This window comes from Scyliorhinus torazame, chromosome 10 (genome assembly GCF_047496885.1).
Source record: "Scyliorhinus torazame isolate Kashiwa2021f chromosome 10, sScyTor2.1, whole genome shotgun sequence".
NCBI lineage: Eukaryota > Metazoa > Chordata > Chondrichthyes > Carcharhiniformes > Scyliorhinidae > Scyliorhinus > Scyliorhinus torazame.
In genome coordinates, this window is record NC_092716.1 from 164237181 (window position 1) to 164250133 (window position 12953).

The following is a 12953-nucleotide window of genomic DNA, read 5'->3' on the forward strand; positions in this document are numbered from 1 at the left end:
TACCTGATTCTCTGTCTCTTCTCTTACCAGTACAGCATGCTGTGTGTCCTGGTAGGCCTTATCTTATTGGATTTGGAAGCTGCTAAGGTGGGCGAGACAGGATTGTTGTGCCCTCTTGACATCATCCATTTCCTTGTCCTTCGCTGCTAACTGCTCCCGGAGCTGTACATTAAATCTCCCTCTCTACTTTCATTCTTCTCCTCTAGCTGCTTGCGGAGCGTCCTCATGACCTCCTCTGTGCCTCGCAATTGTGCCAGACAGGACACGATTGCCATCGGCTTACGAATCTTAGTCACACTCTTCTTATGGATCTCGGTCAGACTGTCCCACCAAGTCTGTCCTATGCTGCCAGGACCTGTCTCTTCATTCGCGCAAACCTCACACCATCCTTTCCCCTTTAGGTACTTCCTGATCTCTTCTTCCCATATGGGACACTGTTCTGATCTATTGGTCGCTGCGACCTCGGGCTCTTGTGGATGCATAAGGCGTTCCATAGCCTTCATGGCCATCCCTACAAATACTTCTGTCTCCCGGGAATTTGGAACAGTGGGTGATAAAACGGTGATGCAAACACGGGTATGGCTCAAGCTATTTTCTGGTTTACGCAACAAAGTCTATCGAGTTTACCTTATATCCCTTTGTTAGTACGCATGCAAATTACACACTTCCGATTTCTGGAGGTTTGATCGATACTGGTTTCGCTTGTGGTTTCTTTTACTTTGCCAATTTGGATTCTAATTCAAATGCTTTTGTGGGTTCCCTCGGCAGGACACGGTCACTTCTGGGTCGAGTCCCATCAGATGTCGCTAATAACTGTTGTGCTTTCTTTCCCACGTGGTTTTCTGTGGCTCTGTTTCAATTGTGGCAATCAGTGAATTTGCCCTTTCTATGCTATCTATGTCTTAATGCTTAGAATCGGCAGGTATCGAATGATACCACCACAAGTTTCAACCGGCTATCGATCAAAGAGCCAAACACCAGTTAGTTAGTTCAAGGTCAAGGGTACTTTATTTACACACAATTATTCATGCAACATAAACACTACGAGTTAACTACACCTGTCAACTAAGACAACCTGTACTTAACTTCGGGCACCCGGCTTAGGTCAGAAAACAGTGGCCGCTGTTCAATTCTGGATTTATCGGGTTCAAAGGAGTAACTGCTGCTCAGCTGGGCTCATCCGTCTGGTAGCGGGCATTGAACTTGGACTCGCTTCTGGTGTTGCTATGATTGGCGATGACCGGGACCGGGGTACAAAGGCCAAAAGAGAGCGAACATATGGCGAACTCTTCTTCTTATACTCGGGGGGGTGGGGGGGGGGGGGGGGTTCGCGCTCTTTTGGGCGGTCCTTCGATTTGAGCCTTACTAATTGGGTGATCCCTGATCACTCCGTTCGATTCCTAACCAATAAGTGGGCGCGGATCTGGATGGCTGGGTGTGCCCCAAGCGGTCACTGACCCCGTTGTTTGCGTTTCCCTTGAACAGGGAGTGGTGTTGAAATGTCTGGGACTGTCCCGGTTGCTTGAGTACCAGTCCTTTGTCTTCGTGAAGATGGGCCATCAAATGCTAATTGGCCTGATTAACATGCTAATGGGACGGAGTCTGGACTTTGCTGACAAATATGCATTTCAGGCTCTGAGCCTGCCTGATTCTTGGCTTGTCCATTATACCCGCCAGTCTTTGCGAGTTCCTCTGCACCTAGTTGGAAGTGGCCACCCCAGATGGCTACAATGTGAACCCCAAACCTAATGATTCAGAGACGAGAATGCCACCAAGTGAACCACAGCTGACACTCAATAGGATCAATAAAAGTAATTTTAAGGCAGTAATCTCGTTAATACTAACATTAGTTTCTGTATTTTAGGCACTGTTGACTAAAATCTGGTGGGGTGACATGTCAACTGATACTCCAATCTGGAAGTTGCTGTGTGGGTTCTTGTGCCCTCCTCTGATATTTACCAACCTCATCAGCTTCAGGTAACACATCAGTGAAAAAACCTTCCAGTGTTTATGCAGGTATTTTATCTCAACAAGCCAGAATGTCTCACGGTGATTTGCATTATAAATTACTTGTGAAGACTGTGACTGTAATATGGGGAAATATTTGATTGCAGTAACGTATAGTGGTAAGATTAATACCCAGTTAACTTACATTTCAGGTGGGTTGGTATAGGTGAAATATTTCTCCTGAACATTCTTCATGGTGACACTGTATTTTTAATGCCCACCCAAATCATTAGAGCAGTTGAGGCATTAGGTTATCTTCATATCTGATGGGCAGTTCCTGATAATACAATACACTTTCCATATTGTACCACAATATCGGTTTCAACGATCAACTCAAACCCAGATCCACTGCCCAATTTTACTAACTGAATTCTGCAAGACCAAATACATTTAGTCATTGACCACCACCACTGCCATGACAAAGGCCAATGCCATGACCTTGGTGACTGGCAACACACACACCGCGGGATTAGATGGACTGTACGGGTGACACAGCACTTTGAATTTTAAGCCTGGAGATTGAGGGAGATGAGGAGTTCCCCAGTTTTGAGGTCCTGAGGAATAGGTCAGACAACAAGACTTTATGATGACTCCTGACCTCGACATAAGGAGGAGGAAAATCTATAGACTGGTATTCTGTGAGCACATGATCGAAGAGTGCACAGCAGCAATTATGTGAGGTTGGAGGCTAGAAGTTACAGCAAGGTGGGCAAACAATGGACTTTTTCTTATATTAACGCCAGGAACACGAGAGAGATACACCTCAGATTGACGAGCAGCATTCTTATTTTGCAAGTAGTAGTAGAGCCATCAATAAAATAATTATTCAGATACAGGATGCTCCACCCACATTCATAGCAAAGAAAATCAAACAGTGACTCCATGTGGCTAGTATGGGTACTGTTAATTTTGGTTGAATTACTTTCAAGTTAAGTTTATTTTTATTTCCAGATGTTAAGAGGTTGTGAAGGGTAGGTTAAATACAGATATGTGGAGTTACCTCTTTTTACAAAGGATAAACAACAGCTGCTGGTGTACTTGAGTCAGATGTTCTGGAATGCTCAAACCCAAGAGCTCTATACAGCATTCACTGCAGGAGTTTAGGGCTTAGGAACCATCAGTACGAATATGTCTTGGAATAACATCTATTGATAGATTAACTAAACAGCCCACTTCGGGTGATTTCAACCAACAACAGAATGAATGTTTTATTTTTTTAAACCCTGACTATAGTATGCCCTTCACTTATTCTTTTGATAGCTTCACAGCAACATATTTCTATCTACACCTCCCGCTGCCTGAGGAAAGCGGACAGCATTTGCAAAAACCCCTCCCACCCGACTTACTCACCTTCCAACTTCTTCCATCGGGCAGGAGATACATAAGTCTGAGAACATGCACGAACAGACTCAAAAACAGCTTCTTCCCCGCTGTTACCAGACTCCAAAAGGACCCTCTTATGGACTGACCTCATTAATACTGCACTCCTGTATGCTTCACACAATGCCAGTGTCTATGTATTTATATTGTGGACCATGTGTTGCCCTTTTATGTCGTTTCTTTTTTTTAAATTTTATTTTCATGTACTAAATGATCTATTTGAGCTGCTCGCAGAAAAATACTTTTCACTGTACCTCGGTACACGTAACAATAAATAAATCCAATATTTGAATTGGACCATAAAACTGGCCCAGATCATGGACCTCTTAAAAAGAACTTCAACACAGATAAATATGAGGAGGTATATTTTGGTAGAAAGAATAAAGAGGTCGCTCATAACTTAGAATGTGTAAGTCTAAGGTGAGGCTGAAAGACAAAGGGATCTCCAAGTGCAAATGGTATTAATCACAAAAAAACTGTGACTCTGGTTAGTAAGGTTACAAGAAAAGCAAACCAGCAGTAGGCTCGAGGAATGGAATTGAGAATTAGAGATGATATTGAATCTTGGTTAGACCACAATTCCAAGTACTTTGTGTAGTTCTGGTCAACATTTAATAAAAAGGACATAGGAACATAGGAATTAGGTGTAGAAATAGGCAATTCAGCCCTTCGAGCCTGCTCCACCATTCATTCAGATCATGGCTGATCTCTTCCTGGTCTCAAATCCACCTGTCCATATCCCTTTAACCCGTTCTTTATCAGAAATTTATCTATCGCCGCCTTTAAACCATTTAATGGTTCCGACCCCACCGCACTATGGGGCAGCAAATTCCATGAATTCACCACCCTCTGTGAGAAGTAGTTCCTCCTCATCTCAGCTTTAAATCTACCGCCTCTCAACCTATATCTGTGATCTCTTATTCTAAATTGCCCCACAAGGGGGAACTTTTGGCTTACGTTTACTTTATCAATCCCTTTTAGCATTGTATATGTCATAATATACACCAGTATATTATGGTACAGACACACATACACACACTGATGGACATGCAGTGGGAGCAATCAGCATACACAACACCGCAGCCAATCACCAGTGAGAGCACACGCACTATAAAGACAGGGGACAGGAGAGTTCCCGCTCAATCTAGTAGCAGCCAGCTCGAGCACAGAGCTCACAGCCTGCAACACAGACATTCACCATGTGCTAAGTGCATCACCTGGTTAGGACTAGGCAAGGGTCAACAGTTAAAGCTGGTACTGCATTTACCTACAGTTCAAATATGGTAATATAGTTAACCTTATAATAAAATAGAGTTGCACCACTTCCAGTGTTGGTGACCTGTTTGTGATCCAGAATACCCAACACATCAGTATATACCGTAATCAGATCCCCTCTCATTCTTCTAAACTCCAGCGAGTATAAACCAAACTGTTTAATCTCTCCTCATACATCAACCCTTTCATCCCCGGAATCAATCTGGTGAACCTCCTCTGAATTGCCTCCAATGCCACCACATCCTTCCTCAAATACGAAGACGAAAACTGGACACAATACTCCAGATGTGGTCTCACCAACACCCGATACAATTGTGACAATACTTCTCTACTTTTATACTCCAGTCCTTTTGCAATAAATGCTAAAATTTCATATGCCTGTGTTATTACATGCTGCACCTGTATACCGACTTTTTAACGTACATAAACAAAGTCACCCAGAACCTTCTGCCCAGATGCATTTTGAATCTGCTTTCCAGTTAGATAATAACTTGCCTTTCGGTTTTTTTCAGTCAAAATGGTTAACCTCACACTTATCACATGAAACTCGATCTGCCAAATTATGGCCCATTCTCCTCGCTTATCTATAAAATCTGTAAAATCTATATCCTCTATTCACTGCCTGCTTTCCCATCTATTTTGGTATCTTCCATAAATTTTGCTGTGTTACATTCTGTCCCTGTTTGCAGATCATATACATAGATTGTAAATGGTTGAGGTCTAAGGACTGACCCCTGCGGCACCCTGCTAATTACAGTTCGACCCTCGGCTTTCTGTCAGTCAGCCAATCCTCAATCCAATCTAGTAGTCTGCCCGCACCCCCCCCCCCTGCAATCTCACCTTCTAGATCAATATTTTATGTGACACCTTGTCAACCGCCTTCTGGAAGTCCAGCTATACCACATTCACAGGTTCCCCATTATCCTGGTTACATCCTGAAAAAACGCAAGCAAGTATGTCAAGCATGACTTACCCTTCATAAAACCATGCTGACAATTATTACCCCACTAGTGTTGTCCTCTAAATGGCCAGCAGTTACTTTAGATATTCTCTTCCTCTTTATATACTTATAGAAGCTTTTTGGTATCAGTGTTTATGTTTTCTGCTAGTTTCCTTTAGTAGTTGACCCTAGCTACTTTGATTTTATTGTTAGTAGCCTTTTGCTGAACCTTAAAGATTGCCCAATCCTCCAGCTTACCACTAGCTTTTGCAGTATGGTATGCCCTAGGTTTTGCCTTTATGTCCTCTTTGATCCCCAGTTTAGCCATGGAACGTTTTCCCCATTTTACAATTCCTCTTCCTCTCAGGAGGCACTGGAGAGGGTGCAGAGAAGACTTACAAGGATGATACCAGAAGCAGGTGGGTATATAGGAAAGGACGGATGGACGGAGTCTCTTTTCTCTTGAAAAAGAAAGACTGAGGGGTGGCCTAAAATTATGAAATATTTTGATAGAGCAGATACAGAGAAAAAGCATAGCTAAAGGCCTTCGTAAGATGGTCACCAAGAAATATAACAGGGAATTCAGAAGACACTTGAACCAAAGAGTGGTGAGAATGTGTCATTTGCTACCACAGGGAGTGGTTGAAGTGAATAGTATAGATGCATTTAAGGGGAAGCTAGACAAACCTATGAGAGAGAAGAGAATAGATAATAGATTTAGATGAGGAAAGACGTCAGGAGGTTTGAGTGAAGCATAAACACCAGTATAGTCTGGTGGGGCCAAATGTCTTGTTTCTCTGCTGTGTATTCTGAGTAAATTTATTTCATTTATATAGCACCCTTTGTGACCGCAGCGCATTCCAAAGGGCTTTGCATCCAATCAAGCACTTTTTGAAATTTAGGCCGGGATTCTCCAGCCCCGTTCGCCCAGCAACCGGAGAATCTCGCCCGAGGTCAATGGAGTTCTCCATTGTATGCGGCTCGCCCGTGGCGTTCTTGCGGCAGGTGGGGCGGGAGAATGCAGCCCTTAGTCACTGTGGTAATGTACGAAATGCAGCAACCAATATATGTACGGCATCCCCCATAAACAGTAATCAGATAAATGACCAGATGTTCTCCCTCTTGTTTGTTTCTTGTTTCCTTTCAGTGCACGGGACCGCGCGTCCATAGGGAAATCTGAGCAACTGAAAGAGCTGGATAGCTTGGACACAGAAAAGGCTTTGCTGCTCACTGACATGATAATCAGGTTTGTCCGGGCCAAACTATCATTCAACAGAAGTGGGGCAGGGCCAGATGGACTCAAATAGAATAAAGCAGCTTTCGGTTTCACTAAAAGTCCAGCATGGCAAATCTTTCTAGGAAGATTTAATTTCAGAGTACAAGAGAAGACTGCTCCAACCAAAATAACGTGCCATCATATGGGACAGGCTGCATTTTGTGCGATGATGCCCCTCTAGGTAACCCCCCCCACTAGCTGCAACACCCCCCCCCCCCCCCCCCCCCCGCCCCAGCCACTGATCAAATTAATGAAATTGAAGATTTCTGCAAGGGGCTGTTCCACCAATCACAGCCTGTCTCTCCGATGTTTGCTGCTGATAGGCTCACTAGGTTTGAGCACCGCTAGACTTCAGGCCTCCCTCTATGTGTCTCTTCCCCTCTCATCGCACTCCCTCCGCTGCCGATTTGATAAGTGAGGTGAGGTGAGTGAGGCGTGGGTGGTTGGCTGAGGGAGGATGGGTGGGGTGGTTTACTCACAGGCAATGCCCCTAAACCATGCAATAGGTGAATTTCCAGCAAAGATTCTGTTACAGCAGGGTCCCATTTGTCTTGGCATAACTGGAGTGTTGAACACCCAACAATATGCAATGATGACATCAATTTTACTTGTAGCCATCTGGGATGGCCACTTACAACAAGAAACATGGACGTTCGCAAAGCCCAAACGGAAATATGGACAATGTAAGATTCAGGCAGGCACAGGGCCTGCATGTATATTCATGAGCAGAGAATCCAGACAGCATCAAAACCCCCAACCGATTAGCATTTTAACGGCCCATCCCCGTAAGACAAAGGACTGATACTCAGGTAACCGATACAATCCCAGACACATCGGCACCACTCCCTTTACTCAGGAAGCATCAACAGCAAGGTCAGTGACCGCTTAGGACACGCCCAGCCATCAAGGCACCCGCCCCTTTATTGGCTCAGATCGTAGGCAGTGACCGAGAACTGCCCAATTGATGGGGGCCAAACCTAAGGACCGTCCCAAAAGAGCGCGAAACCCCCAAGGATAAAGAGAGACACTGCCATGTGTTCGACCTCTTTTGGACCTGGCACTCCGGCAACGTCCATCTCCAACTGCAGCACCACGACCAGAAGCAAGTTCAAGTTCAATGCTCACTACCAGATGGATGATCCTAGCTGAACCGCCGGTACTTCTCCAGACCCAGTAGATCCAGATTCGAAAAAAAGGCCACTGTTCCTCTGACCTAAGCTGGGTGCCTGAAGTTGGTTGTCATAGTTGTTAAGTGTAGTTTAGCTCGTAATGTTTATGTTGCATGTGTAAGTTAATCTTGTGTGTAAATAAAGTATCATTGATCTTGAACCAACTAACTGGTTGTTTGGCTCTTTGATCAATACCCGGTTGAACCTTGTGGCGGTATCATTTGATACCTGGAGACTCTGAGAGCATATCATATCACTATCTAGATAAAAGAAGGGCAACCTTATTGACTGCCATATTTATAGCAAGCAAAAAAGGCATCATACTGTAAACATTCAATCCATATACCTGACTGACCTGATGTTTACTGTTATTGCCCATACAAATTCAGCATTGACCATTCTTATAATGTTAATTGTAAGTGTGCATGTTGGGTTTATCTTATGCAGCAACCTTTTGTGTGGCACCTTGTCAAAGGCTTTCTGGAAATCCAGATATACCACATCCATTGGCTCCCCGCTATCTACCGCACTGGTAATGTCCTCAAAAAATTTCACTAAATTAGTTAGGCACGACCTGCCCTTTATGAACCCATGCTGCGTCTGCCCAATGGGACAATTTCCATCCAGATGCCTCGCTATTTCTCCCTTGATGATAGATTCCAGCATCTTCCCTACTACCGAAGTTAAGCTCACTGGCCTATAATTACCCGCTTTCTGCCTACCTCCTTTTTTAAACAGTGGTGTCACGTTTGCTAATTTCCAATCCGCCGGGACCACCCCAGAGTCTAGTGAATTTTGGTAAATTATCACGAGTGCATTTGCAATTTCCCTAGCCATCTCTTTTAGCACTCTGGGATGCATGCCATCAGGGTCAGGATACTTGTCTACCTTTAGCCCCATTAGCTTGCCCATCACTACCTCCTTAGTGATAACAATCCTCTCAAGGTCCTCACCTGTCATCGCCTCATTTCTATCAGTCACTGGCATGTTATTTGTGTCTTCCACTGTGAAGACCGACATGACGTGAAGTGAGGTGTGTGCTGATTGTTACAACATTGACAGTGAGAACCATGCGCTGCCTGTGTCCAAAGTGTAAATATTTATTTTGGGTTTTTTCCATTTAAAGTTGATGATAGTTCTATTATTATATACGCGATTAAGCATTTTGTACAACTCATTATGAAATATTTGGTGTGTATTAATTTAATCTTATTCATTTCGCAACACAATTTCACAATTACTTTGGCAGCAACTTATTCATTGGTAAAGACAGAGGCAAAGGATTTACTTAATATCTCAGGCCGGGATTCTTCGTTGCGAGTCCATCCCGCTACTGCTCCTAGTGAGGACGGAGAATTTGACGCTCTCATTCACTGCAGCGGGACCGGAGAAACCCGCTGCTGTGAACGGATGGGCAATGCTGCCCTCAGTCTCTGTACCTCCGACACCTCTGCCTTTTACTACCCTGTTACCATTGATATGTCCATGGCAGACGTCTGGATTCCTGTTTGTATTAGCTGCCAGTCTCTCCTCTTACTCTGTCTTTGCTGCTCTCATTGCTTTTTTCCCTTCCCCATCTGAACTTTTTGTGTTCAGCCAGGTATCGAGTTGAAACAAGTGAAACTTGAGCTCTTGAGGACAATGCAACGACTGATAAAACAACTGATAAACACAACAAGAAAAATGTGAATTGATTCGGAAACATTGAGGTCTTTGATTTCACCAGTTGGTACACCTGTGATCTAGTCTTGTAGCATTTCAGAGTGATGCTGCAAGGCAGCTATTAGTATTGATGAGGGTTAATGTCAATACGATAAATACTATCAATGAATAAACTGAAATGAAGTTGCTTATGATGGTCCCAGGTATATGAGACAACCTCTAACACAATTAGCCAATAATGCAGTTATCTGATATTAATCGGCTTCAATGTTGCATTTCACCAGGATGGGTAAGAAAGATGGCATATTAATATCCTGAGATGTATCATGACCATGAAACACATTCAGTTTGCATCATTTTATATCTGCTTATATTCATTGTATTCATTTTAACTTGTGTCAGTTTTTAAACAGCGCCGTAAGAGTCTGAATTGCATCATGAACAAATATTGGGAATTTCCTTAAGAGCTCCTGCACTAAAGCTGTGAATTTCCCACAACTTTGTCAGACAGCGATCTCTGTACCTAAACCTGGGCTTCCACCACACTCCTAGGGATGTTGTGGTGATGGAACGGGAGCAGGCCCAAGGACATTCCCATCCTTTAAACAATTTCCCCATCAGCATTAAGCATGCTTCCACATTTTGGGAAAGGGATAATCAACCTGTGTTAGGTGCGCTGGTAAGATATGTATTTGGAATTTCCCCCCGAACCCAGTATGGTTCTTTTTAATTGGTCGACTATAAAGTAATGTTGTTTGGGAGCTGCAGTTTATCGGTGTCGGTCTATGTTGGAGTCTAGTAGCTCGGTGAGAAACTGGGTCCATGATTCTGCTGCTGGATAAAGGGTTCAACAGCACAGAGGCAAGTGGAGAACTGTCTGCTGGAACCCAAACAACACAGCACCGGTTTGAAAAGGTGTTCTTGCTTCTACTTCACTCATGTTTAAAATTTTAACAACTTACTATTTTATTGCCCGACAGTGATAACAACGCAAAGGATAAAAGCAGACTCTGTGGAGAGAATGAAAGTAGAACATTTATCTTAAGAAGGTGGAAGAAATTCTGGGGTGCTCCAGTCACCGTATTCCTGGGGAATGTGATCCTCTATTTTGCGTTCCTGTCCCTGTTCGCCTACATTTTGCTGGTGGATTTCAAGCCTCCTCCTCCTATTGGTCCTTCTATGGCAGAGATAACTCTGTACTTCTGGGTCTTCACTTTGGCTCTGGAGGAGCTGAGACAGGTGAGGGAACCAGCCTCTTGCCATTAACCCCAACGCAATATAACTGTGGAGCTGGCAGGGTGGGGGAGAAAATGCCCGATTTGTATGGAAGGAGAAATAAAGTTAGTGACAGAGATGCAGGATTGTAGATGGTGGAAAGGAATGGAAGCTTTAGTTAATTATTACCCTATAACAACAGTAAAAAAAAAACACCACACAGTTCTAACTGTGAAAACAAGAGAGAAGCAATTTTAAATTTTATGGTGGAGGCTGAAGTTGGTGACTGCGTGGAATAATGAATCATCTGAGGCCTAAGTTTCATAGAATGTACAGTGCAGAAGGAGGCCATTCGGCCCATCGAGTCTGCACCGGCTCTTGGAAAGAGCACCCTACTCAAGGTCCACACCTCCACCCTATCCCCATAACCCAGTAACCCCACCCAACACTTAAGGGCAATTTTGGACACTAAGGGCAATTTTAGCATGGCCAATCCACCTAACCTGCACATCTTTGGACTGTGGGAGGAAACACGGAGCACCCGGAGGAAACCCACGCACACACGGGGAGGATGTGCAGACTCCGCACAGTGTCCCAAGCCGGAATTGAACCTGGGACCCTGGAGCTGTGAAGCAATTGTGCTAACCACTATGCTACCGTGCTGCCCGGTAGCTTTGGTTTTCATCCATCCCAGACAATGGGATGAAAGCTACCCCTATTTGGTGACTGTAGGGGCCATGTGTATGAAAGTGGTTTGAGCAGTATGGATGCAGATTCTGGCAGCATCTGTGGAAAGAGAAAGTAGAGTTAACATTTCGAGTCTGTAAGACTCTTCTACCCCTCAAAAATATACCTACTCCACGTTGATTTGCACATCGGTGCTGTCACCTTTCACTTCGTTCACACTAGAGAAGTGCCGATGATTTCAATCGGAGGCGAAAACCTCCATCCTCTTTTGTGGCTGCGATTCTCCGGTGCCGCTGAAAGTGAATGGAGTTTGGGCTGGAATGCCAAATTCTTCGTTCTCACTCGCAGCGGGCCGACCATAGACGAGATAGGAGAATTCCACCCCCAATGTGAACAACAGCATCAAACAGCTTGGAGTATTGGAGTGGCCAATTCTGGACGCCACACTTTGGGGTAGGTGGGAAGGCTTCAGAAAGGGTGCAGAAACGATTTAGGGGATTGGTTCCAGGAACAAGAGACCTCAGTTAGTTGGATAGATTGGAGAAACTGGGACTGTTCTCCGAGGAGAATGGGAGGGAGTTTGATCGAGGTGTTGGTAAATCATGCGGGAGTATAGACAGAGTTGATGGGGAGAAAGTGTTGCCATTGGCAGAAGGATCATGATCCACATGATGCTGATTTAAAGTGAATGACAAAAGAACCGAAGGTGACATAGAGAACAACCTTTTTTTACCTCAACTGAGGGCGTGGTGGAGGCAAATTCAATCGCAGATTTTCAAAGGGAAGTGATTAATTATCTGAAGAGAAAACATTTGCAGGGCAATAGAAAAAAGTGCACGTGTGGGAACTAGCTGAGCAAGAGAGGCTTGATGGGTTGAATGGCCCACCACTGTGCCGCAACCATTTTCGGATTCCAGAAATGCTCTCCTTCATTGGCAGAGGTATAAAATATAAATGTAAGGATATAATGTTGGAATTGTATAAGACAGTGGACAGGCCACAACTGGAGTATTGCAGTTCTGGTCACCACATTACAGGAAGGCGTCATTGCTGTAGAGAGGGTGTAGAAGAGGTTCACAAGAATATTTTCAGGGCTAGAAAAGTGTGGCTGTGAGGAACGATTAGATAGGTTGGGGTTATTTTCTTTGGAACAAAAAAGGCTGAGGGATGACTTAATTGAGGGGTACAAAATTATGAGGGGAAGAAATAGAGTGAACAGGATAAAATTGTTTCCCTTGGTGAAGAATTCTAGAATCAGGGAACATAGATTCAAGATAAGAGGCAGAAGGTGTAAAGGGGACATGAAAGAATTTTTTTATGCAGAGGGTAGTGGGAGTCTGGA

General features: G+C 44.1%; 1 protein-coding gene across 1 annotated transcript in view; it reads left to right on the forward strand.

Moving 5' to 3' along the window:
• Positions 1-12953, forward strand: part of trpm5 (transient receptor potential cation channel, subfamily M, member 5) — a 183793-nt gene that overhangs the window by 115847 nt on the left and 54993 nt on the right. The window contains exons 15-17 of the mRNA XM_072518897.1: positions 1865-1977; positions 6750-6848; positions 10690-10948. Coding sequence (XP_072374998.1) covers positions 1865-1977; positions 6750-6848; positions 10690-10948 — 471 coding nt within the window. The remainder of the gene's footprint in view (positions 1-1864; positions 1978-6749; positions 6849-10689; positions 10949-12953) is intronic.